At 42.2% G+C, this 27,200-nt stretch overlaps 1 protein-coding gene across 1 annotated transcript in view; it reads right to left on the bottom strand.

Annotated features, from left to right (window-relative positions):
• The window catches only part of PRDM16 (PR/SET domain 16), a 431,201-nt gene that overhangs the window by 21,838 nt on the left and 382,163 nt on the right, over positions 1-27,200 (bottom strand). The window contains exons 6-11 of the mRNA XM_065421282.1: positions 24,068-24,170; positions 18,068-18,266; positions 12,502-12,649; positions 11,723-11,876; positions 5,825-7,235; positions 1,759-1,846 (exon numbers count right to left, since the gene is read on the bottom strand). Of these exons, the coding sequence (XP_065277354.1) occupies positions 1,759-1,846; positions 5,825-7,235; positions 11,723-11,876; positions 12,502-12,649; positions 18,068-18,266; positions 24,068-24,170 (2,103 nt within the window). The remainder of the gene's footprint in view (positions 1-1,758; positions 1,847-5,824; positions 7,236-11,722; positions 11,877-12,501; positions 12,650-18,067; positions 18,267-24,067; positions 24,171-27,200) is intronic.

Raw genomic sequence — 27,200 nt, 5'->3', positions numbered from 1 at the left:
GGAAATGCTGTCAGAAGAGAACAATGCACGTAAATATAAATGAGACTACAATAGTGACCACAGAGCTCAGCTCATAGAGCGTTTGGAGAGAGCAAATGAGGGGAGCCGGTGGCTATCACATAGAAAAGGACAGTATGGCAGCATGGCAGAGTTGACTGTATTATCTCTAAAGGAGCAATGAGTCACACAGAGCATCAGAGTAATGCTAAATGATGGAGGTTTTAGTTTGTACTTAGCCAATGAGTTTTACATGGGCCTGATTTTCACTGACAGTCACTTTGGGGTTAAGGCTTAGTCATGCCTTGTAAGCACAGTTCTGCACACAGGGCCCACTGCTACACCCAACACAGGGTTCCGCAAGTGGCTGACTTTGCTAGCCCCTGCTTGGGGGGGTTGGCCCCCTTCCTCCCCCTCCATTTGAGATGTCTTGCACTTAATGAGGCACAGATTACTCCTGGGGGAATTCTGCGCCACTGCGCAATGCAGAATTTTGCAGAAATTAACGTTGTGCGCGCAGAATTTCCTTTCCCCTAGAGAAATGAGCGGCAGTGCTGCTAGCCGCCACTAGGGGGTGCTGGACTTGGCAGAACCCAGTGCGCACATAGAAAATACTGCCGGGGGTGTGCGGTGGAGAGGGAGCTAGGGGGTTCCCGGCAGCTGCAGTTCCCAGCATGCCCTGAGGGAAGGCGAGGGAGGCACGTGGAAAACTCTGTGCAAGCCCCGGACTGAGCATCAGGCTTTTTCTCCCTTTGGATCCCTGGGCTTTGCGGGGGAGGGGGCTGGGTGTCTGGGAAATGGGGGCCCACAGCTGGGTTCTGGGGGGAGGGGTGCGGGTATCTGGGCTGGGAGCCCCATGGGGACTCCGGGTGTATTGGCTGGAGGAGGCTCTGCAGGTGGGTTTGGGCGGGAGGGGTTGTGGGTGTCTGCCCCCCTGGCTGGGCTCTGGGTGGGGAAGGGGGCAGAGAAACAGGAACTGGGTTGTCATAGGGGTTTCTTTAACTCTGTACTACTGGGGGAAATTTTGTGCATGTCTGTATTGTTACAGACATACTTGCTGACAGGTATTTTGAAATAAATTACCAAAATAATTGAAACTGGCGTGATTATGTAGAGTTATTTTGACAAATAAAATTTGCAGAATTTTAAAATATTGTGCACAGAATTTTTAATTTTTAGGCACAGAATTCCCTCAGGAGTACAGTCCCTTCTGAGCTTGGGAGCCCAGGGACTGGAATGGTGCCCGATGGTTGTGCAGGGGCTCAAGGGAGGTGGGGCACAATCTTGTTCTTAGTAGCAAATACATTCTTGAACTAACTGTATCAGGAAGGCCTGATTCTCCACTGCCCTGCAACTGGTGCAAAAGTTATGGGGGTGTAAACTGAGCACTGTACAATGCTACTGTTCTGATTGGCTTTGTAGCCTCCTACTCCCACTTTGCACTGGTTTAAACTACTGCACAAGGTGCAAGGCAATGAAGAATTAGACCTGCATTTTGGAAGAGAGGGAAGCAAGAGGTTAGACAGGCCCTTGTGAGCTGCCCAGCCCTTTCTCACTTGGACCTTGGCAAGATGAGTTTGGTTAGTATTAAAGGACCATGCTAAAATTGGGTATGAAATTACTTTGCTTTTAAAAATGAGTGCTGGAAAATACTGTAGGGTTCAATCAGGGAGGTACGAACAAGGTGACTTAAATGTCACATCTCCATCTCTAATTTCTTGGCATCCTATCAACACTGTATTGTGGTTCTCCTGGTTTTACCTGCGGGTGAAAAAGCAGCGGGGAAGGTCGCAAGTACTTCTCCTTTAGGGCACCCACTGGGTCTGTCACCTTCCGCTTCTCCACCCTGCTGGACAACAACACAGAGGGTTACATACCCTACAGGGCTGTAAATGGGGAAGAAAGCTAATAACAAGAAGTCATTTGTAGAGCAGTTGAAATGCATTTAAAGACTGTTTCTGGTAATAAACACACCTTACCACCCCTTTCCATGGGAATCACAAATGGGATCCCATAAAGCACACAGACAGCAGTTCTTTGAAAGAACAGGCTAAGCCCATGCTTTATATTTTGGGGGATACTTTACAACACACACCACAGCTGTTGTGCTAGTGATGAACAAAAGGGTTAGATGTGCCCATGCAGGAGTGTCCTGGTGCCTTTGCTGCACAGATATGCCACCTGTACCCTAAAAGGTTCATCGCTGTTGTGGAATGTTCTGATTCAAAACCACATGTGCTGCAATAGCTAAGTGCAAGACAGAGAAGCTACTGAGTCTGTGGCAGCCATAGCAAGGAACGACCTTTGCCCCAGTTTGTCTTCATCTTATGGTTCATGCTGGGCCTGATTCTGCAGCCCCAAAGTGTGCAAAAATCCAGCTGAAATAATGAGGTGTTTTGTATTTATTTCCTCTCCCGCAAAGCTTAGGTATACTTTACATTGGCTTTGTTTGGTAAATGCGTATGACCAAAATTTTCAAAAATTCGAGCTGACACTTTGGCTCCTAAGGGTATATCTACACAGGGAAGTTCGTGTGCAGGGAGCTAGGGTGTGAATTTAAAGAGCACTAGCTTCTCTGAACTAACTCCCTGTGTGGACACTCTTAATGCTCACTGAGGCTGCCCTCAGGCAGTTTAGTTTAACACACTTCCAAAGTGCATTAAGCTGATGCACACAAAGATGCTCTTCGTGCATAATAAGAGTGTTCACACAGGGAGTTAATGCAGAGTAGCTGATGCCCACTTGCACTAACTACTGTGGGCTTCTTCCCCATGTAAGAAAGCCCTAAATCTACATTTAGGCGCCTAAGAGTTGGGTTTTCCAAAATGCCTAAGTGACTTAGGAGCACAACCCCACTGAGGTTACTTAGGCTCTTTTGAAAATCTCAGGTTTAAACACCTAAATATGGATTTAGGAGCCCAACTTTAGGCTCCTATTTTTCAAAACATTGGCCTTAATGTCATTGCATCATCGATTTGCAGTGAAACAATGCGGTGAAGTCATCCAGCAAAAGCGTGAACTAGACCGTTTGCTGGGGGAATAATGTTATGGAAAATAACGCCAAGGAATGCAGCTGCATCTTTCAAACCTTGGACTAGATTCTACTTCCGTTACACCAGTGAAAATCCAGCGTGATCCTAGTGACCTTAATTACATTTCTCCAGTATAAATGAAAACAAAATCTGCTGTTACGTCTCAGCCGCTTGGGACATAGTTTAAATTGCCAACAGAGTTTAATCCAAATGAGGGGCAAAGTTCTTGCACAGTGCTATTTAGTGTATTAATTTAATTTGAAGCTACTCTTTCTAGTGAAAAAGAGGATCTGAAACTTAGTCCCAATTATTATTATTATTTATTTTTTAGTGATTTGGACATTAAAATCATGAACTGAGTCATTTTTGCTTAAAAAAGACAAATTGTAGAAGTAAATTTCAAATTGATCAAGTGTAAAATGGCAGATATATTAAACTGCAGCTAATAATGGTGCAGCCAACTCAGCCTTCCTTCCTCCAGGAAGGGCTGAAATTAGCCATGATGTATTCATTCGGGGAAGTACCTTCTTGAGCTGCCTAGAAGGTTTCCCATGAAACAACCCAACCTGTATCAAAAAATTTAAAAAAACCCTTCACATGAGGCCCTGGGTGAAGCAATATCACACTCTGCTCAGCTCTGGCACCTTCCAACGCCAAGTACTGAACACAGTAAAGGGCAGATCTCCCCGTCGGAGCCAAATTCCACAGTGACTAAAGGATTACGCTGATCTTTTCAGCCCAGTGCCTGAGAACATTACCTTAACAAGGCTGAGTTGAAAATTGCACTGATTTCAGGCTGTCTGGCTGCATTAAATTATATCACCAAGAGAAAATGTCAAGGACTTAAGCTGCCTTGGGGGGGGGGGGGGGAGGGTGGAGGGGGGGAAGCAAAAAAAAGAGGAGCCAAATGATGTGAGAGAGTCTGATAAAGTTTAGAAACAAAATATTTCCATATTTTTTCAAGCTAGGACTTGGAACCGTCGCTGTTTAGTTCATTACATCAGAAGTCTGATTTGCAAGTGACTCCACCACTGACTTTCTATTTTAATATCTTACTAAAACTATTTGCATCCCATGGAATGCAGCAAATGACACCCTCATCCTTCACTTACGCCTGTCTTCTGGTCCTTTACAGTTTTCCCGAGCCTACTATTTTAACTGGCAAGTGCTTTTTTCAACCTTTGTTATTTTAGCATTCCTTCTGAGAATACCCAGAGGTGGTGGAATACTAAACTGATTCTCAGCTCCCACCCAATCCACGTTATTTATTGTCCAGACATATTTTTACAAAAATAAACACTGGACTATTTACATCATCACTTATTTTTCTGGAGGAGGATGATCATGATATGTGCCAGACAGAATATATTATATGTCCCAGGTCGTGGAGCAGCCTTCTTTCCACCCCAGACAGTAAGCATGTAAGTAAGCAACGCAGTATCAGCTCTGAAAGTGCTGGCGAAGAGACTGGGGCTTTCTTAACAGCAAAGCAATGAGGGCTCACTAATCCTCATCTTAGCTGACAGCTCTTTGGCCTAGTTAGACATTGACATCATTTTTTCCCACACTTATCAGCCATGCAATAGTAGCAAGGCAGTGAATAGCAGGTGTTTGCCTGGGCTACCCTTCCATTACTGTGTGCACCCCCCTGAGCACATGGACAAAGTGCTCTGGGACCCTCATGCCAGCAGAACTTTGAATCCCTTCCATTAAAAGGATTGCCAAGCTCCAACTCTAAGAGTGTGCCCAATAACGGTCTGAGACTGGGCTAGTACTCGACTCCGTTTTCCTCACCACCTCTTCTTGGAGGACCAGTGCAGGTACATAGCCATGTATTGGATGCTCCATTTCCATGCAGGAAGCAATATAGAGACAAACCACTAAACCTGTGGAGCCAATCTGGAAAACGGAAGCTGAAAGCCCAAATCCATCATTTGCATACTGAAATGGACACTTAGGTGGCCCCGATACCCATTTTAACTGTAAGTGTCTGATTTGGTGCCTAGATCACAAATCTAATGCACCAACTTACTGCGGGTGCTAAAAATTAGTATTTGCCACTCCACAATGATTGAAGTACCATGGTACAGCAGGAAGATACCAGGGATATTGCTGGCACTGAGGTGGGAAACACAGAGTCATTCTCAACTCACGAGAGTAAAGGTTCTGACATACTTCAGAACTGTTGCATTCTTATCTGAATCAAACTCTTTGGAATTCACCCAACATGAGATGCCATCTTACTGTTGGCTAGGAGGTTTCTTAAATGGGCCATGCTCCTTGTTGAAATAGGAATATGTCTCTTTCCCTACATAAATGTATCCCTCTGGATAACATCAATGATTATTCTTTTCAGTTATACAGCCCTTTTCATTCATAAATCTCTAACTGCTTTAACAAAAGAGGGCAAGTACAATCAAATGTAGCATGCTTTTACTGAATCATTATTCTCTTCTTTCCAGCCAGGGCCGGCTCCAGGGTTTTGGCCGCCCCAAGCAGCCACAAAAAAAAAAAAAAAAAAAAAAAAAAGCTGCGATCGCGATCTGCAGCGGCAATTCGGTGGGAGGTCCTTCGCTCCGAGCGGGAGTGAGGGACCGTCCGCTGAATTGCCGCCGAATAGCTGGACCTGCTGCCCCTCTCCGGAGCGGCCGTCCCAAGCACCTGCTTGCCAGGCTGGTGCCTGGAGCCGGCCCTGTTTCCAGCAACCCCCCACATCACGATCTGCCTTAAGTCATGAACCCCACCTTTGAAATGAGCCTGTTGGAAGAAATGATTAAGGCAGGGTATGTTAATACCTGTATATGGGGTCCATGAAAAAGGGTGATGGCTTAGCATAATGCAGGGATGGCTGCTGATGGAGCTGAGACTGAGAAATCTTGGGTAGTACTTCACTGGCCATTAGTTTCCTTTCCCCATAGATGTGGTTTTTTCGGGGCTCCCTCCCTCCGTTCTGGCTGGCTCGGATGCGGTTGCCGATGCTTAGATCCAGTGGCTGTTCCTCCCCAGAAGATGGGGCTGGCAAGACCTTGGGTGGTGGCAAGATTGGCTTAATCTCTTTTGGTTTTATGGTGAGATCAAAGGGAGACTCTGAGCTGGTGCTCCCCACTTTGTGAAGGTCCCTGGGTGACTTTGGTTCTGCCTTGACCAGCAAGTTGTGATTGAGGGTCCGGTCCGTAAAAGGATACAGTGAATGGGGAAAATTGGGGAGGAACTGAAATGGGAACATGGAGTGATATGGGAGGGAACCTATCTTCTTCTCCTGCATTCCCATAAAGCCAGGGCCGAAATATTTCTCTGCAATAGAGGCAATAGCTTTTATAGAGTCATTGGCTGCCCCCGTTGTGGGTAGCAGCTGCTCTTCTGGGGGAGGGAAGAAGGAGTGCTGAGAATAGAAAAGGGGGAGCTCGTTCACATTGTTGGTGGAACTGGTGGACACAGAACTGCTGACAAAATCTGGCTTGTTCTCAGTCTGTTTGCTTTTGTCTTTCATTTTGTCCCTGTCACTCTCCGCGTCGCTCTCCAGGTCAGAGCCAGTGCCAGTGGTGGTATCGAGGTCTGTGCCTGTGGTCGTGTTGACATCCTCGAAGTCGCTCCCATCAGACATGTCGCTGTTCCTGGCTTTTAGCTTGTCCAGGTAGGAGTTTTCCAGGCTGCTTTTGAATTTCTCCTCCCCTGAGATGGGCTGGTTGCTGTTGCTCACTGCGGAAATCAGAGGCAGTGCCGGGTTCCCCAGGGGGCTTGGAAGCTTTGCGTCTTGGGTGTGGTTGAGGGGACTCTTGAGCAGCGGGGTGGGAGGCAACAAAGGGGGCCTGGGGTATAGAGAGGGAGGAAAAATCCCTGGGAATCCTGGAGAAAGGGCAGGAAATGCTGGGGGAGCAGGCGAGAATGGAATACCCCCGGGGTGAGGTCGGGATGGGAAGTAATCATTGAAACCCAGGCTGGCATGGTTGAGGTTGGGTGAGGGTTTGGATTTGTCCATCATGGAGGTGGGCGTTAAAGGTAGGCCGGGGGCAAAAATCCCCCCTGGGTTGTAATGGTTCTTGCCCTCGCAGAAGCGCCGGTGCTTGTTGAGAGAGGAGGTAGTGCTGAACATCTGGCCGCAGTCCTTGCATTTGATCTGGGTGCGACAGTCCGCGTGCATCCGCTTGTGGCGGCAGAGGTTGGAGAACTGCGTGTAGGATTTGTGGCAGACCTCACCTAAAGCATCAACAGAAACCAAAAACAAAAACAATATGAAATTAATATGAAATTGCTTCGATCCTGGGATGAGCAGCTTCATGGGTGTTTCTCTCCCCCCTCTTCACCTAACCCCTCTTTTCCCATAAACAAATGAGGAGGAGCAGGCTTGTGGGTAAGCCACTGGTCTGTCAGATCTGCCTTCAGCTACTGGTTCAGAGACTCTGCATGACCTTAAGCAAATCACTTAATATCCTTGAGCTTCAGCTTCCCATTTATAAAATGGGGATAATAATTCTCCTTTTGTCTGCCTTGTCTATTTAGAATATAAGCTTCTGGGGGCGAGGTCTGTCTCTTACTGTGTGCTGGGAGCTGTACAAACACAACAGGCTCCCTAACTGTGGCTGAAATGTGGAAGCGTTACTGTAATACAAATAATAAATACTAACCAACAAATTTCCCTGTGAAAAAATTCCAAAGGATGCAAATCTCTCAACTTGCAGCTTTTCCCCTGCAAATCTTCAGAAACCCTGATGTAATGTGCTATTCTAGCTCAAGGATTTTTATTATTATTATTTTAAATGAAGATAATCATGCACTTTAATCATAATATCTATTTATATTAGCTAGTCTGCTTTCCTTGTAGTCTGGCATGGCAGGAAGTATTCAAGGCTGAAGGGAGAAGAACTTTGCCTCATTTAATCAAGTCTATGCCATTAATAGTAAGTTACCGCTCCACGGGGATATTCTATAAATATTCCTCAAACCAGGGCTCAGCTTCAGCTAGGAATGAGACGAGATCTTGTGTTTGTTAAATTAATAGGGGCACCCTAGCAGTGGCAGAGTTAATGCTCTGTCAGCATTTTCCATACAGACTTCTAATACCAGGCTTTCAGAATGTGACTTGCTACAACTTTAACCTAGAAGGACTCAGCCCTAGAGGGGCCAGGCATGGTGGTTCTGAGGAAAGAGGAATTAAACCCAACCCAAACTGTTTCACAAGTCCAAAGAAGTTTAACTTTTTCAAATGTCCCTTCTGCACTTCATAATATTACTGCCTAGCACCTCTACTTTACCTTCTACCTGAGCACCTCAAAAGCACCTTGTAAGCATAAAGGTGAAATTCACTCCCTGTGCAGATTACCAGCACAAGCCTTATCCACCATTCACATATACAGGACTTAAGTGGTGCAAAGCCTTTCAGCTGGCCCCTACCACAGGGATAAATTTCATCTGTTAGTGAATTAAGGCTTTCGCTGACTTTACAAGAGAGTTGTTATCACCATTTTACAAAGAGAGAAACTGAGGCAGGGCAAGATTAAGTGAATTACACAAGTTAGTAGCCAAGAAGAATAGAATCCAGATCTCCTGACACCCAGTCCTGTGACTTAAGGACAAGGCAATACTTCCTTCTGTGATAGAGGCCTTTATGCCTGGGTTAGAAGTGATACCTTTGCTATAATTTATTATCTTCCTGGTTTACATCAGTACTTGAATGGAAGTATCAAAACACAGCAAGAGGAGCTGTTCTAATAATATTTCCAACCCAGACAAATCCAAGCATCCTTGGAAAGCTGACGAGGAAGCCAGTTCTACTGAGATTTCAAGTAATGATCAGTGAAATGTCACCAGTTTGGCAATCAAGTACACATGAGCACCCAAAAATGCAGAAGGATCTCACAAGCGCAGACTAGTTCTCATTGTGGTGGCGTTACTACAAGAACTGTCTCTCCTCATGGTATTTCAGCACTCACGCTTCTGGCCCTGGATGCCCCTCAGAAGTGCAGAGGCAGCGCAGAACTGAAAGGACAAACAGCAATCTATTTTTTTTTTTAGGATCAAAAGAGGTTAAAAAGCCAAATGATGATCATTTTATCAAACTTGTTCAGTCCATCCCTAATTTCCAGTATTTACACCTTGAACTGTGGCAGTCTGTGCTTGTGTATATAGTATGATGATTTTTCTATACATTCTTCAACTAAGATTTTCAAAGGAGGATTTTGGGTTGGTTGGTTGTTGCTTTGCTTTATTTATTTTTTTAAACTATTTCCTTGTTTTTTATTATTACTTTTAAAAAGGTATAAAGGGAAATGAATCCCAAACTATTTTCACTTAGGGCAAGTGAAAACAATTATGGGTTTTTTTTTTTTATTTACACCAGAATTTGTACATGGGGATCTGCCAGAGTCTGCATAAAAAAAGAAGTTACAGGAACTTGCTCTGTGTTTCAGCAGCTGCCGCTGACTCTCATTCTTACTGAGTCCAAGAGACATGCCTGTCATTGGGCAGCCTCAGAACAGTGAAATCAATATGCTGAGATATGCTGCAAAATGCTGCAATAGGTAGGCCAAGGTAAGGATGCAGCATCCATCCTTATCTCTGAATTTCCCGGCTTTGACAGTTGCATCTCTTTGACTCTTTAGTTCTAGTGTGCAGGAGTGTTTCTCCCTGCATGCTTGCGTGTATGCAAGGAGAGCATCTGTAGGCTTCTGAGAGTGTTTGTGTGTATTCAAGAGAGCATACATATGAGTCTGTGTGAACACAAGTGTTTCCATGTGTGTGAATTTATAACTCCCTCTCAAATTACTAATAATTTTTGGAGAAATGTCACATTTTTGGATTTATTGAAAAGATGTTTGTATATTTTTCTTTCCAGTGGAAAATTACCCCCTTTCTAATTTTAACTATGTCTCCTTTAGCATGTGCCAAAAGATGTTATATTGTGGTTTGGAAGAGACATAACAATTCATAATAAATAGCTAATCTACTTTAGAAAATTACATCAGAACAAAATGCAATTTTTGTAAACATTTGTTGGCTGAACATTGGATTTGCGGGTTAGCATTGTCCCTATGGTAAATGTGTTTAATAATGCAAATAAACAAGCAAAGTATAATCATCTCATGCAGAAAAAACATATGGAAAGATGAAAGGTAATATTCAAAGCAAGTTGGTCCAAAGAAAGGGATTGTTTTTTTCATTCTTCCATGCCCTAAAGAGTCCCTGCAACACCCTCATAGTTATGCAAACAGGCATCTTTGTGCCGCTAAAGATACCAGAGTTTATTTCATCATTCCAAGTCAAGCAGGGCCTAAAAATACTTGTTTAAAAGCCCAGAGGTGTAATGATTTTGGAAATCCACGTGGAATCTTCTCACTTGCTGTTCTGGGTTTTATAGTTATAAAGGCATCAAAACCAGCTTTCTTTATTATCCAGGCACAAGACTGCAAACACTTTCTATTAAACAGAAAGAAAAAGTTTTGCAGGGGACCCTGGGCCCAAGGTTCCCTAAAGCATAGTCAGCCCGTCCCCAAGGGCCCCATCAACATTTGTTACCTTTTACCCAGTTGTTAACAGATTTAATATTAACACTTGTCACACATGAACTGGGCAGACTCGTTCAAACCTTGATATGGATGAGGAGAACACTTTACCCATAATTGCTTCGGTAAGAGAGTGAAGAGATTGTTAGAAGGAACAGTTCATTTCAATGTAGAAATATTATGAGATTCAAATTCTCTCCCTCTTTCATGTGCCAGTTGGCATGAGCTGCTAAGTGAAAGATCACATCATCATCTCTCTAGTCAGCCAAATGAGTAACAACAGGATTTTGTATTTCCCCACTGACGCCCATCTGATGAGCTCGATGCACGTTAATGAATTTCGCCTCGCACCTACCATTGTGTACTGTTCCCGTTTGGGGAAATGGGGGCACAGAGAAGCTCAGTGGCTTGCATGATGGAACATCGGGCCTCAGCCTCAAAGCCAGGAACTGAACAGAGATCCTGTTTTGTGCTTTAACTACACAACCACCCTTTTTTTGTGAGATGGTGAGTGGTAACCACCAGAGGAGCCCGTGCACATTTCTGGTGATGTAGAATACACCTTCCTGCACAGTTACCAAGGTGCAAGGGGAACGACATAGATTTAAAAAAAAAACCCAAAGGCAACAAGAAATGAGATGAGGATCTTTCGGGCATTCCCAGGGTAAATGATCCCTCTGGAAACGCCCTCCTGAATACTACAAGGATGCAGCTAATTTGCAATTTAAATGGTTGCAGAGCATTGCCTGGATTAAAGTCCTCGGGAATAAAGAAGAAAACTGCTTTTTAAAAGTGCCTTTTTTTCTGGTATGCTGCTTTCCCAAATTCTTCACCCTGATTGTATGATTTGAAGCCCCCCAGAAACACATTTCTATCAGGCTATTTATTTATGTCACCAACAGGACCATTACAAAAAGAGAGAGAAAGAAAAGAGATGAGAAAATGGCATCGCTGGGACTGCTGAGAGACTCAGCTTTTAACTTGTCAAGAAAGTCAAAAACTGCCATGAATGTTTACTGAAAAAACAAGGAGCATGCAAAAAAAAAAAAAATCGCTGCGGAATTTCATCTTGTGCTCTGACCTATAAAATTACAGCGGCTGCTCAACAGAGGTACAGCCAGTGCTGGGGGGCCCCCGCAGGATATGTGCAATTATAGTGAAAGCCAGGATTCTGTGATGGCCGTGACAACTTACATATGAAAGGTTTGACAGTACTGTGAATGTGCTTGTGTTGTTTGAGGCCAGACGAGGTGGCAAAGGTTTTGCCGCAGTCCGGGCAGGCATGGGCTCGTGCGCCAACGTGCTGGGAACGGATGTGCCGCTGGAGGTTGCTGGGGTCAGTAAACACCTGAGAAAATGAGAAAAGAGAAAATGCTTTTAGGGGACAGAAACAAACGTGGCGGTGGCAGAGGCGGGAGGGTTGGCTGACTATTGTTGTTTGTCATAAGTGTTCTGCAGATAACAGATTCTGAGTTCAGCAGTGCAGGATTTTCACCTTGCACTGCAAAGGGATAGCCAATACAATTAGTGCTGACTTGTATCACATTAACCAGCTGGCACCCAACTCATCTCACCCTCTATGGTGTATCCAATTTTATACATAAAGTTTTGCTTCTGAATAGCTAAATCTATCTGCCTGACAACACACATCCTTCACAGTGCTCACCTGAAATCTAAAGAACCTTGCAATGCTTGGGAAAAGGCTATGAGAATGGTTGCTTGCAGGTAGATTGGGTTCCACATCCAAGTTTACAGGACTGGGTTAAACCCCAGGCTGAGGAGTCTTTTCTTTGCTTCCTGTTACTCATGTTACCTTATTCTGAATTATGGTTACAATCATCATTCCTCAAGAAAGTAAAACCATGTCGATTGCCACTGCGTTTGATTATTTCCGCTGAGTCGTTTCTCCAGCTCACCAGGTCTTTTCCTGGATGACACTGTGAACCCACGCTGCATCATGCCCTGAACCATACCTTCACACAGTTTTCACATTCAAATCGTTTGCCACTGTCATGTGACATCTGGTGACGAATCAGGTTTGATTTCCAGTTGAAAGCCTTTGGACATTGGTCACACTTGTACTCCCTCTCCTCAGTGTGGATGATCATGTGCTGCTCCAAGCTAGGAAAGAAAGAGCAGAAAATTCAGGCACACAGCCACAATACATGAGCCAATGAATAGTGTAGTCCTCCACTGGTTCTAATTTAGGGACAGGCTGAACAAGACACTTGCTGACAATGGAGCTACAGTTACCGTAATCCTGTTCTTTAGGGTCACGGTACTAAAGAGGTTTGAGAGAGACAGTGGTGATTAAAGATGGTTGACAGACAAACAGGTCAATAACCACTGTTTTTTCAGATCTAACTAGTTGACCTGGTGCTTGTCACATAACAGGACTTCAAAATCCTTTTAAAGTAAAGTGAACAACGTATTAACAATGAAGGATGTGTCTAGGGAAATCATCATCTTTTTTTCCTGTTTCTTTTGCCATTGAATTTCACATTTGAAAACGGGCCCATTCTACCCTCCAAAGTTAGTTATGTTTCATGAATTTTCTCACTCAAAAAATGGACTCCGGTAAGTGTGAAAAAGAGAGAAAATGGACCCCAATCCTGAAGGTCCACGAGGGAAAAAACGAGTGACAGAGCCTCCAGCAGGATCCCGGCAAGGAAAGACAAGATATTAGCTATTGCTGCTGAACCTATCATATTGCCATTTTCATGGGCACAAAGCCCATAACTTCCCAGAACACTGGGACTCAACATTTGAAAGAAATGTGATAAGGTGCAAACACATTTCACTTTTAAATGTCAGACATCTTTTATTACTTAACTCGGTGATTTCAACTTCTGCCAACTGGCAGCTTCTCTCAAACCAGGACGATGATGGCAAACCCAAGTGGCTGCTGGAATAGGGCCATTACAGAGATAGCTTTTCAGAGAAAGCTGTAGGCTGCTGTATTTCCCCCATGCCAAAGTGTTCTCTCTGCCTTTTCATCTTGAGTGTGTGTGTCAGCAAGCAGCTCTCCTGCTGAGCCAGTAAACCAGGGGGTGACAGTAAAGGGAAGCCAATGTGATGGGTGGTGGGATCGGTAGGAAGGGCAGGAAATTCCTCTATTGAGTTTGAACGTAAAGTGTGGTAAAGAAGATTTACCCCATTAGCAACTCAAGTACCAAAAAAGCTGGAAATTTTTCACCCTGTAAACCCCATGATCCTGAGAAAGGAGGAACATTTGCAACTCCCATTGGTTTCAAGCATAGATCAGTGGGAGTTGCCGACACTCAGCCGTATAGATAAATTCCATAGAACTATAAGATCCACTGAAATTTAACAGAAAATGAAATCCTCTCGGTAGGTTTTATTAAACTGTCCCTATAGAATTTTAAAGGAGGTATACAATTTTATATTAAATTCTATGGGACGGTTAAAAAACCCGATAGAAAGTTTCTGTCAGTCTATTAAATTCCACAGACCTATTCCTCTCAGGATTAGGCCCTGTGGCTGGGATTTCAAAAGGAGCTTTAGGAAGTTAGGAACCCAGGAGTTAGGTACAAGTGGCATTAAATTTAATCTCTGCATGGAACTATATATTTGGAAAAGAAAATCATACCTGAAGGCCGAAGCTTAACTGGCCAAAGGGTTTTTAATTCTGTTTTTAAAAGGTGACCCGTTTAATGTACACATAGGCATTCCGTAATTAACACATTTTCATTAAAACCTTCAATGTACATAATAACAGCCATACAGGGTCAGATCAAAGGTCCATCTAGCCCAGTATCCTGTCTTCTGACAGTGGCCAATGCCAGGTGCCCCAGGGGAAATGAACAGAACAGGTGATCATCAAGTGATCCATCCCGTCACCCGTTCCCAGCTTCTGGCAAACAGAGGTTTGGGACACCACTCCTGCCCATCTTTGCTAATAGCCATTGATGGACCTATCCTCCATGAATTTATCTAGTTCTTTTTTGAATCCTGTTACAGTCTTGGCCTTCACAACATCCTCTGGCAAGGAGTTCCACAGGTTGACTGTGCATTGTGTGAAAAAATACTTCCTTTTGTTTGTTTTAAACCTGCTGCCTATTAATTTCATTTGGTGACCCCTAGTGCTTGTGTTATGAGAAGGAGTAAATAACACTTCCTTCTCCACACCAGTCATGATTTTATAGACCTCTATCATACCCCCCTTAGTCATCTCTTTTCCAACTTGAAAAGTTCAAGTCTTATTAATCTCTCTTCATATGGTTGCCATTCTATACTCCTAATAATTTGTGTTGCCCTTTTCTGAACCTTTTCCAATTCCAATATATCTTTTTTGAGATGGGGCGACCACATCTGCACGCAGTATTCAAGATGTGGGTGTACCATGGATTTATATACAGGCAATGATATTTTCTGCATTATCTATCCCTTTCTAAATGATTCCGAACATTCTGTTCGTTTTTGACTGCTGCTGAACATTGAGTGGATGTTTTCAGAGAACTAGCCACAGTGACTCCAAGATCTCTTTCATGAGTGGTAAAAGCTAATTTAGACCCCATCATTTGATATGTATAGTTGGGATTAATATTTTCCAATGTGCATTACTTTGCATTTATCAATATAGAATTTCATCTGCCATTTTGTTGCCATTTTGTTGCCCAGTCACCCAGTTTTGAGAGATCCTTTTTGTAGCTCTTCACAGTCTGCCTGGGACTTAACTATATTGAGTAGTTTTGTATCATCTGCAAATTTTGCCACCTCACTGTTTACCCCTTCTTCCAGATAATTTATGAATATGCTGAATAGGACTGGGCCCAGTACAGACCCCTGGGGGACACCACTATTTACCGCTCTCCATTTTGAAAACTGGCCATTTATTCCTACCCTTTGTTTCCTATCTTTTAACCAGTTACCGATCCATGAGAAGACCTTCCCTCTTATCCCATGACAGCTTACTTTGCTTAAGAGCCTTTGGTGAGGGACCATGTCAAAGGCTTTCTGGAAATCTAAATACACTATATCCACTGGATCCCCCTTGTCCACATGCTTGTTGATTCCCCTCAAAGAATTCTAGTAGATTGGTGAGGCATGATTTCCCTTTACAAAACCATGTTGACTATTCCCAAACAAATTATGTTAATCTATGTGTCTGATAATTGTGTTCCTTACTATAGTTTCAACCAGTTTGCCCGGTACTGTAGTCAGGCTTACTGACCTATAATTGCCAGGGTCACCTCTGGAGCCTTTTTTAAAAATTGGCATCACATTAGCTATCCTCCAGTCATTTGGTACAGAAGCTGATTTAAATGATAGGTTACAGACTAGAGTTAGTAGTCCTGCAATTTCACATTTGAGTTCCTTTAGAACTCTTGGGTGAATACCATCTGGTCCTGGTGACTTATTACTGTTTAGTTTATCAATTTGTTCCAAAACCTCCTTTAATGACATCTCAATCTGGGACAGTTCCTCAGATTTGTCACCTAAAAAGTATGTCTCAGGTTGGGGAATCTCCCTCACATCCTCAACCGTGAAGACTGAGGCAAAGAATTCATTTAATTTCTCTGCAAAGGCCTTATCGCCCCTGAGTGCTCCTTTAGCATCTCGATCGTCCAGTGGCCCCACTGATTGTTTAGCAGGCTTCCTGCTTCTGATGTACTTTAAAAGTTTTTGCTATTACTCTTTGAGTCTTTGGCTAGCTGTTCTCCAAATTCTTTTTTGGCCTTCCTAATTATATTTTTACACTTCATTTGCCAGAGTTTATGCTCCTTTCTACTTTCCTCACTAGGCTTTAACTTCCACTTTCTAAAGGACGCCTTTTTGCCTCTCACAGATTCTCTTACTTTGTTGTTTAGCCATGGTGGCTCTTCTCTTACTGTGTTTTTTAATGTGGGGGATACATTGAAGTTGAGCCTCTATTCTGGTATCTTTAAAAAGTTTCCATGCAGATTTTGGTGCTGTACCTTTTAATTTCTGTTTCACTAACCTCCTCGTTTTTGTGTCGTTCCCCTTTCTGAAATTAAATGCTGCCGTGTTGGGCCACTGTGGTGTTTGCCCCACAACAGGGATGTTAAATTTAATTATATTATGGTCACTATTACCAAGCGGTCCAGCTATATTCACCTCTTGGACCTGATCCTGTGCTGCACTTAGGACTAAATCAAGACTTGCCTCTCCTCTTGTGGGTTCCAGGACTAGCTGCTCCAAGAAGCAGTCATTTAAGGTGTCAAGAAACTATCTCTGCATCCCATCCTCAGGTGGCATGTACCCAGTCAATATGGGGATAGTTGAAATCCCCCATTATTATTGAGTTTTTTATTTTAATAGCCTCTCTAATCTCCCTGAGCATTTCACAGTCACTATCACCATCCTGGTTAGGTGGTCGGTAATATATCCCTACTGCTATATTCTAATTATTCGAGCATGGAATTACTATCCATAGAGATTCTATGGTACAGTTTAGTTCATTTAAGACTTTTACTTCATTTGATTCTACACTTTCTTTCACATACAGTGCCACTCCCACACCAGCACGACCTGTTCTGTCCTTCTGATATATTTTGTACCCTGGTATTACTGTGTCCCATTGATTATCCTCATTCCACCAAGTTTCTGCGATGCCTATTATATCAACATCCTCATTTAATATGAGGCACCCTAGTTCACCCATCTTATTATTTAGACTTCTAGGATTGGTATATATAGGTAAAATTCATAATAAAGGGCTAGAAGTTATCTCATACTTTAATGGCTACTAAAAAGAAGAGACTAAATTGAAGATACCCTGTTTTTTCATTCCATTTTTTTCCCCTCAATGAATTGTTTCTCATCCACTTCAGAACTGATTGGAAAACAGAAAATATTTTTAAAGAAAATTTTCACTAAAATATATTTTAACAACGTTTTGTTTTTATGGAAATTTTTGGATCACCTCTGTAAGATAGAGTAGGAGACAAAGGTACTGTTGTAGCCCTACAACAATGTTTCTCTGGTACAGAACCTTTTCCCATTGACTTCAATGGTGAAGGAAGGGGGCCTATTGATATCCTTTTTTAAAATGGTCCTCATGCTGGGTTGACAGAACTGATCACCAGTGCTTGTCCACGGAACTAGCACAGCATAGGGAGAGGCAGTACAATCATACCAGCCCTGCCAATGTGCCTCAGTCTTGACCTGAAAAGGGGGAGGTGGAATTCAGTCACCATGCTTGTTGCTGAGATGGCCAACAATCAGAGCCGACTGTCAGGATGGATTTTCTAAGGCAGTGTGAAAATAGTCAATGGATCATGACAGTGGACCCTAGGGCATGAATTGAGACCACAAATTCATTCAACGTGAGCTGCCAACCAGCTGCCCGATTGCGAGTGATTTTCTGAAAACACCTGGTCAGAGCCATATTCAGAATGGTGGCCTACAGCTGAAAAGCCACAATCAAGTACCAACCCTGAGCTCTCCAGCTCCCCCTTGATTCACGCACTTCCAAATACTATTTTGTGTTTGGATAATTTCTTCTAGCTTTCCACATCCCACTAGGTAGGTGAGTTCCTGCTATCTCAGCAATACCTGTATTTATTGGGGAACATTCTCTCACAGTCTTTGCACTCATAGACCTGCCCGTCGCCTAACCCTTCCTGTTTGATCTCCTCGTTCAGCGTCTCATACAGCGAGTTGACAGAGTTGCAGGCATATTTCTTGTGTCGCCGCAGATCCAGCTTTGACTGGAAGAGTTCATCGCAGTCCTCACAACGAAACGTGTGCTCTTCTAAAAACAGGAAGACAAAATAGTTCAATGTCAGCATTAGAAAGTCCCAAATAATTTCAATTCTTCTGAGCAACTATTTTGCCTGTAAATAAAATGGCATACATTGCACATAATCTGAACATAGCATGTTTGCATGCTGAAGGTACAGAATGCACATCCATAAACTGGGCTGGTGCAGTTAATATCAAGCATGAATGGCGTCATTACAAAAGTCAAACAACCTGAAGAGACCATGACTTTCAGAATGCTCTTTGCTGCAGAAAAGTGTCTTGACCAGCAGCAGCTTGAACTCCCTTATCTGCTTTTTGCTGAGGCTTTTTGCTGACACCTACAGGAGTTACTGGATTTACACAGTGTTGGGTTTTGGGTGTCTTTTTTATTTGTGCAATTAAGTGTTTTTAGGGTGACCAGACAGCAAGTGTGAAAAATCGGGACAGGGGGTGGAGGTAATAGGAGCCTATATAAGAAAAAGACCCAAAAATCGGGACTGTCCCTATAAAATCGGGACATCTGGTCACCCTAAGTGTTTTTAAAAATACAAATAACTTTGTGGCAGTTTCCTCCAATGGGCCTGCCAAGAGGTGGGGAGGAACGCTTTGCAAACCAGAAGGATTCTTGTCTCAGAAAGAAACCTGTAAAAAGATGATAATTATATTTCTACTAGGAAAAGCTCCTCTGCTTTAAGGCAAAGTGGAGAACACACTTTTCAAGGGATTCCCTTTCCCCCAATCCTTTAAAGCTTGTTATGTAGCAGCCACAGTGCACTGTGAAGCAGGAGGAGTTCGAAACCAGAGCACCGTGCAGTGAAGAAAAAAGGAGCCAAATTCTTTGTTTAAAAAAAAAAGACCTAATGCACATAATAAATTATTGTAGTCAAGGTCAAACAAATTAAAAAGAGGGCAGCTATTATTAAGTTTACAAGGCAGCATCCTGACCATAGTGCCAAGTCAAACAATCAGCGCAGAGCTGTAAATTTTCCAGGAGAACGACTTCTGTGAGGGAGTTGGGACAATCCGGGGTTTCTCCACCCAGCAGTCAGCTTGAAACAGAAGCTTTTGAATGACCATTTAGTCTCTTTATGCTGGATTCCCTCCCTCCCCTTTCTCACTCCCCACTCTATTTCTGAAAGTCTTCTTTGCAATTCAAGTTTCATTCTTGCACTTCAAGAGCTTTACTGCAAATTTAAAGCCTGTCGCAAGACTCATTAATTCAAAAGACATAATAAAAATATTATTTTTAAAAGGATAGAGCTGGTAGTGAATCTCATGATGTTGGCTAATATTGTTAACTCTGACTCGGATCATCTGTGGTATAAGAAAGGAGATGAGCGGGTGAAAGATGGGAAACATTCCTATACCCTCACTCCCCTGTCTGTATGAGTCTCTGTCTGCCCTGCACTGGTGTTTCTAAGATGCGTAACAAACTTTTTATGTGATATCCTTGCTATAAGGTACACATGCTAATCAGCACAAACTTTTGCACAAAATATCAGCATCACCTAGTCTTTGTTTTACAAGGCCCGAAAGTGTATTTGGTGTAAATCAGGAGGACCACCTCTGGAGTCAATATAGTTACACCAACATAAGTGAAGTCACAATCAGATCCAGGGACTTTTAGTGCTTCCTTGTTTGTGATTCAAATATTAATCCTCCTCCCTAATTTTCAATACTGCCTAGTGCTATGTAATGAAACTAAACAATATCAATCATAAATAATAATTACCACTCACAGCACTTTGTACATCAAATAATGTTAAGATATGAACTAAACAATTTGCTCTCACAGCACCTCTGCGAGGGAGGTCAGTAGCGCCATTCCCATTGGACACAGGAGGAAAATGAAACACTGAGAAGTGAAGTGACTTGCTGAAGATGAGACGAATGGACGATGAGTGGTGGGCACACAAAGAGAAGCAAATTAACATTTTCTAAAATGAAATTTTTATTCAAACGTTTTTGATCCAATTTTGAAAAAAGGGGCAAAATTGGTGAAAATTTCACTTTTCCCCCTCCCTTTTCAAGTAGCTTAGATGGATAATAGAATATGGGTCTGATTCTTCTGCCACTGTTGACATCAATGGCCAAAGTGCCCTTAGCCTCAGTGGAAGCTGGATTGGGCCCCCTTTTTCTAGTTTTAGGGGACGAAACTATGTTTATTAGAGATCTTGAGAACTGAGCCAATATGTAAGTGACATGTTTTGTGTCACCGGGGGAGGGAGACTGTAAACAGAAGCAAGAGAAGCTACCCAGATGTCATAGAAGGTTGACAAGGCAGTGTAAGCTGCAGCACTCGTTGTGTTTATTCTATCATCAAGAAATTGTTTCTTATAAAATAAAATCATGAATGGGCTGAGTTATCAAATTACATTGTCACATTTTATGTGATGTGACGGAATGATGTGACACAAGGGGTTTCCAGGCTAAATTTAAGACACCATCAGCACACATCTATTGGCTAAATTATGCCTCTTCTGGGACAGAGCTGAGCTGGGTGGCAGGATTGGTGCACTACCTGAACAGCCTTTCCTTATCCTTGTCCCAGGCATAATACATCCGGGGGTGGTGGGATAGACAGATGGGACTGTTGCTACAATATTGCAAGGATCAGCCTGCACACCTTGTTTTGCAGCAAACAAATAATTACAAACATTAGCGAGTTTAGCTCACGAGACCCTTGTGTATTGCTACAGGGAAAGAAACTGCAACACAGATAAAGGCTAGTCTCAGCATCTTCTAGGAGTGGATCCCAAGTCACAGAGGAAGCTCAGAACTAAGCTCAGATCTCCTGACTCCCAGAGCTGTGCCTTTATCACTAGATCGAACCTCCCTGTTTATGGTATTTGGGTTCATTAAGGGTTTTTTTCCCCTTTAAACACAATACATAAAAACGGTGCCCTTCAAAAACAGGTTCCTACTTCAATATCTTAGCAAAAAGAAAAAGAAAAATCCAACAACAACAAATTGCTGCCAGTGCTCAATGTCTTGTTTGTCAAATCTGTGGTTATATGCGTCTATCTTAAGTTCCATCAGTAACACTCAGGACAAAGCAGGAATGTAACAGAAAAATAAATCAGTGCCTAATAGCTTTCAGAGAAACCAAGGGGAACACAATTATGTGGCATCTACATGCTAATCTACCAGACTCAAGTCTCAAAGGAGTTCAAGAGCCCTACTCAAAATTCCTGCAGTGATAAGGGGTCTACTGCATTCGGCTGGGGTTTGGATAAAAGATTTTTATGATAATTATCTTTGTGTGGAACATTTTTGCATTTTCTTTCTTGTGCAATTCAGAGTTTAAATGGGGGGGGGAGGGAAGGAGCAGGACAGGGGGAGGAAATCATTACTGAAGGTGAAAAAGTATTAAAAAGACAAATATTGGATGTTGGGCTGTTACAATTTGAAAGCAATTAGCTGGCAAAAGCATGACACATTATTGGGAGGATGACAGATAAATGTTATATAATGACAACAATGGCGTATTATAGGGAACAAGGTGTTTTTGCTTGTTCAAATAAATGTCAATTAAAACCAAAAATGAAATCTCTGAAGCAAAACAGATCATCCTACATTAAATGAAACAGCTTTGAGTTTTCTTCCTGATTTTGTAAGCCGCCCCCCCCCCCTTTTTTTTTTTACACAAATGATCAAGGCTATATTTAGTTTTTATGCCATTATTTTGAGGAAGAAACTACTCACATCTCTGTCTTGCTCTCAAAAACAGCATTAGTATTTCTGAGAGAATACTGAAAACAATTATTCAGAAACATGAACCTGAATACTTCAGTTAATTTGTATCATTTGTGTTTGGACTCTTTTTTCATTCATTTTTTTCAGAATACCCTTAGCAAAAGAGGGTTTTGGTAGGACCACTCAATGAAACAGCAAATATCAAACAAATATTGCAGAATATTCACAGAAAGTGGAGTTTACATTTATAATCTTAAATATTTTCATTAGAATTCTGAAACGAGGAGTTAAATTAATCTACCAGTTAGGGAACAAAACCCAGCATGTGACCAGAATGTCCAACCAAAATACCTTAGTTTTCAAATATTGATTAGGTAAAGCAATAGGCAAATAGCTCATGAGCAACCCATAGGATGAAATAGATTTGTATAAATCAGTCATCAAATAATAATGAACAAGTTTGCACCAATCATGAACCATTCTCACAGTCAATAACAGAAAAGACTGGCTAAATTCAGCTAATTGTTCACTGGAGATCAGTCACCCTCCCTCTCATATTAGTCTTTAACTTTCAACATCACCACATTAGAGCCAAACTCAAAAGCACATTAAAATATATTAGTTCTTAGCACATCAACAGTGACTTTTGTTTGGGAAGCACAGAGCCCTTCACGTTAGCTTAGCTTTAGTTTCAGTGTTACACATGTGACTTACAAAGGGTTTTTTAAAGAGGTGGGTTGTGTTCTTTTTTGATTCTTTAAAGGAGGCTTACAAGATTATATTTTCAAATTAGTTTTCTGTGGTTTAGGTTTTTAACTTTAGCAATACCAGAAATAGCATGTCTGGTCTTCCCTGTTTTTGCGGGGAGACCACTTCCATAACTCACTTCCAGCCCTTGTATTGTGAGTTCTGTCACTTTAAGGGAAAGGAGGGGGGATATTGAATCTTTAATGAACACATCCTCTTACCAAAATGTTGATTACTGTGTTAAATAAGTATTAATAAAACAAAACATAGGAACTTAGAAACTGTCAGACTGGGTCAGACCAAAGGCCCATCTGGCCAGGTACCCTGTCTCTGACCATGGCCTACCACCATGGTAGGGGAAGGCGGCGGGGGGAGGGGGAGAGGAGAAAGGACATAAGCTCAGTTTTTTCCCTTGCAAGTTACCTTTAATTTCACATAGCAAGTGTATGGCATAGTCAGAAACAGAACCCAGGAGTCCTGACTCACATTTCCTTGCTGTATCTATTATGAAACACTCACTCCTCCACGAAAGCATAATGGCTCTTTAGATGTCCTGTGTGGTTACTGAACTTTAATAATTAGTATCAATGTATTTAGGGGGAAATGATTATGCTAATGTAAGAGCTAGATAAAAATGCTTAGCCCCTAGCTCTGCTCAATTCACCATGCAATATACCTCTAAGCAATTTGCTCACCCGTTTGTGCCAGGCACCCTGACCTGCCATTCCAATATGCTGCCAAGACAGACACACATTGCTGGGCAACATAGCAATGAAGATGTTAACTTTATTTGTGATCAATTCAGGCAGCTTGTCACTCTAACTGTTCAGCTGAATGTCAGTTGATGTTGTGGAGCCATCCATAGCTGGGGATTGGTCCTGCTTTGAGCAGGGGGTTGGACTAGATGACCTCCTGAGGTCCCTTCCAACCCTGATATTCGATGATTCTACGATATTATAACAGCACAATGGCTGTTCCAACTTTGCTTTGGTCACATTTGCCATGTGAGCTAAAGACACAGCATGGTTTGCAAGTCTCATAATGGTTTGGCTCAGTTTTACTGCAAACAAACCACCACGATCACCCTGGGAATTAATGAGATGCCCCCTACAGTATTCAAAACCACAACATTCCTTAACATTAGTGTAGCTGGGCTTGTGTTTAAGTTAAAAAAAGGTTTTGCTCAGACTTCATTGACTAAGACAATCAACCTAGCCAGTGAGAAAAGGTATCACTATAAAACCTCCGAACAGGCTGCAGTTACATAAGAGAACAGGCACAGTGCAGGCTTCATTTCTTACAGGATGTGCTTTTGTTAGCACCTGTCTGCACCTCACAACTGGGGGTATCCAATAATAAGGGCCTCACCTTCCAGACTAGGTGGCATGTTCCCAAGAGAATAGGCACCTTCCTTCATATACACCAGCAGTTCTTCTCCTGGCTCAATTTCTTTAATAACTTTATAATAGATCTGGGGATAGGAAAACAAAAAGGAGACAGACACGTTAAATATGCAAAGCAACATTTTATAATTTGATGCAATAACTCAAATGATTCTGGCTAAGAGGGGAGGCTGTCACTCAATTTGTTTGATAATTGCTACTGAGAGCTCTTTCTCTGCCTTTATTTATACTCTACGTGTGTCAGAGTTTCATGCGGTTTGAATGATAAAGTAGTATTTACAGTAAGAGCCTCTCTTATCCAGATTACACAAAAAACTTCCTCCCACCCCCATAAGGTTACTGAACTGACATTTGTTATTGTAAATGGAAAGTAACATTGACAGAGAACTAGTTTTGGTCCCTGCCAGTCAAGGCCAGAATCAGGCTGGCGCTCAGAGGTCCAATTCTTCAGCTGATCTAAATTAGCATAGCTCCGTGGAAGTCAATGGAGCTACACCAATTTACACTATTGGAGTATTTGGCCCTTAAAGATGCAGTCTCTCTTCACAAATCCCTGATGCCATTCTGTCCCTATTCAAAATATTGGAATTTGACGAGTACAATACTGCACCTCTTAGATATCGGTCTTGCTGCACTGAAGCACCATCAGGGGAACATAGATGGCATCCACTCAAGGGCAGAGCCCACAAACAGTCCTATGCACCACTTAAGCCTCCACTTAAACTGCATAGCGCAGGGCTCAAATGGTCTGAAAGAACTTATAGCGATCTCCTGCGCTGGCATGAGCTTTGACCACTTGTGTATAAGACATAAACCTGAACAGAACCCTAGGGATACATTTATTAGAGGGGAATAGCAGTTGTTTTATTTATACAAGATGAACATTCATTGAATCCAAGAGACAAAAGATGATAATGCTGCAAGCAATACGTGTGCATTAACACATGGCAGGTACTGTTTATTACGTACACTATGTCGTGTGCACTATTATTTATTATGCACTATCCAAAAGTGCGTTAGAGCCTTTACAGGACACGAAAAGCATGATCCCAATAAGCTGACAGTCTATGGCCTTTCTTCTGCAAATTATTACATCTGGGCAGACCCCTTCACCCAGGCAGATTCCCATCAGTTTCATTTGATGTCACGCAATAACTGAGAGTAACAAACAACGAGGTGAGGACGGGCGAAGGTTACAGTAATAAGATCACATCGTTACTTTTGGTATGTGCGCCTGAGGTTCCATTACATTTATTTATTTTATTAATTGTATTTTACACACACACACACACACACACTCTCTCTCTCTCTCTCTCTCTCTCCTTGTGGGCAACACAGGAAAGAGTTTTTAGGAGCAAGTTGACAGAGGGAGGTCACCTAAGATTGGGGGATAACCTAACAAAAGAAGCAGCAAAGAATAAAGCACAGAAAGGGGAGTGTTAGAAGGAAACTAATGGTGAGGGTTGAGCTGGTGTCCCTGACAAAGTAGAAAGGGAATATGCCAGGAGAAAAGGTTCAAGAAGTTCTCAACCTTGGATGCGTGGCCAAGAAGGTTTCCAATTTTCCAAAGAGTTTGCTGGACTTTGCCCTATTCTAATAGCAATACTCTGAGAATTCAATGGATATTAGCTATTAACCTTAAAAGTCAATTGCAAGGTTTCATTAGCACTGGGCAATCCTTTTAGTAAGGGTGAATAAATACCATGATGTTTTACATAAGAGGCTCATAAGAATTTTCTTTTTTCAAGTTAATCAATGATAAGTCTCCTTCCCCCACCTCCCATGCAATTTCCTTTTCTGAGTATAAGCTAGATTTTATTCAGCACTGTCATAGTTCACTGATTTAGTAACAATAATAACTCAATCTCTGCCAATTCACCGTTTCAGTAGGAAACGAACATACAGAATTCCTATAAGTCTAATGGTGTATACTGATCAATATCCCTGGGATGAATATTTATTCACAAAGTCTCTTTCATTTCTCCATACAGACACTGCGATACACAAGAATGGCCAAATTCCCAGAAGTTCTGAGCATCTGCAACCCCGGCTGAAGTCAATGAGAGCTCAGTACCGCATGTGAGTTGGGCCTTCATTGTTTCAGGATCTGATCATGACAAAACTTACATAAATTTCTATTTTTACTCCCATAAGGAGTCTCACTGAGTCAGTGGGGTAAAGTTGAATACGGTTACTCATCTGAGCTTTTTTCCCAGAATGAATCCTTAGTTAGATCAAAAAATCTCAGGTACATAAATTAATTAATATTCCACATTACAGATGAACACAGACATGGTAAAACCAACGAGGCGTCCTTGTGGCACCTTAGAGACTAACAAATGTATTTGGGCATAAGCTTTCGTGGGCTAGAACCCACTTCATTAGATGCATGGAGTGGAAAATACAGTAAGCAGGTATAAATATACAGCACATGAAAAGATGGGAGTTGCCTTACCAAGTGTGGGGTCAGTGCTAACGAGGCCAATTCAATTAGGGTGGATGTGGCCCACTCCCATGCATCTGATAAAGTGGGTTTTAGCCAACAAAAGCTTATGCCCAAATAAATTTGTTAGTCTCTAAGGTGCCACAAGGACTCCTCATTGGTTTTACTGATACAGACTAACAGGGCTACCCCTCTGAAACAGACATGGTAGTTTACCATATGCCAGTAAAGTATCTCAAGTACTAGGTTATTTATTAATAACATATATAGTTTAGGAGTTTATGCAGGGGTGTGATCCTGGGAGTAATTACGTTTAGGGGGAAATAATATCTTGCTTATCTCTTGTCTGTTGTTCCTCTTTTCTGTTTGCTTGTTATTTTAATTTGATACAATCTAAGAACTGCGTTGAAATATAACCATGTTACATTACACATTCAGGACCTCGTTCTCCTGAAGCAAAAAAAAAGTTTTGTCTGAGGAAAGAATTGGCCCAATGTGTCAGCATCACATATCAACTTACACTATGATTCATATTTTTTATCCTGTTAAAGAAAGAGAACAAACTGTAAAAATGTATTTACTAAGTACATAACTTTTAGTTTATCATTACTAGGGCTGTCCATTAATCGCAGTTAACTCACGTGATTAACTCAAA

The sequence above is a fragment of the Emys orbicularis genome, chromosome 22 (assembly GCF_028017835.1).
Source record: "Emys orbicularis isolate rEmyOrb1 chromosome 22, rEmyOrb1.hap1, whole genome shotgun sequence".
In the NCBI taxonomy this organism is placed as follows: domain Eukaryota; kingdom Metazoa; phylum Chordata; order Testudines; family Emydidae; genus Emys; species Emys orbicularis.
The sequence above is the reverse complement of the archived record's forward strand: the minus strand, read 5'-3'. Positions and strand labels throughout refer to the sequence as shown.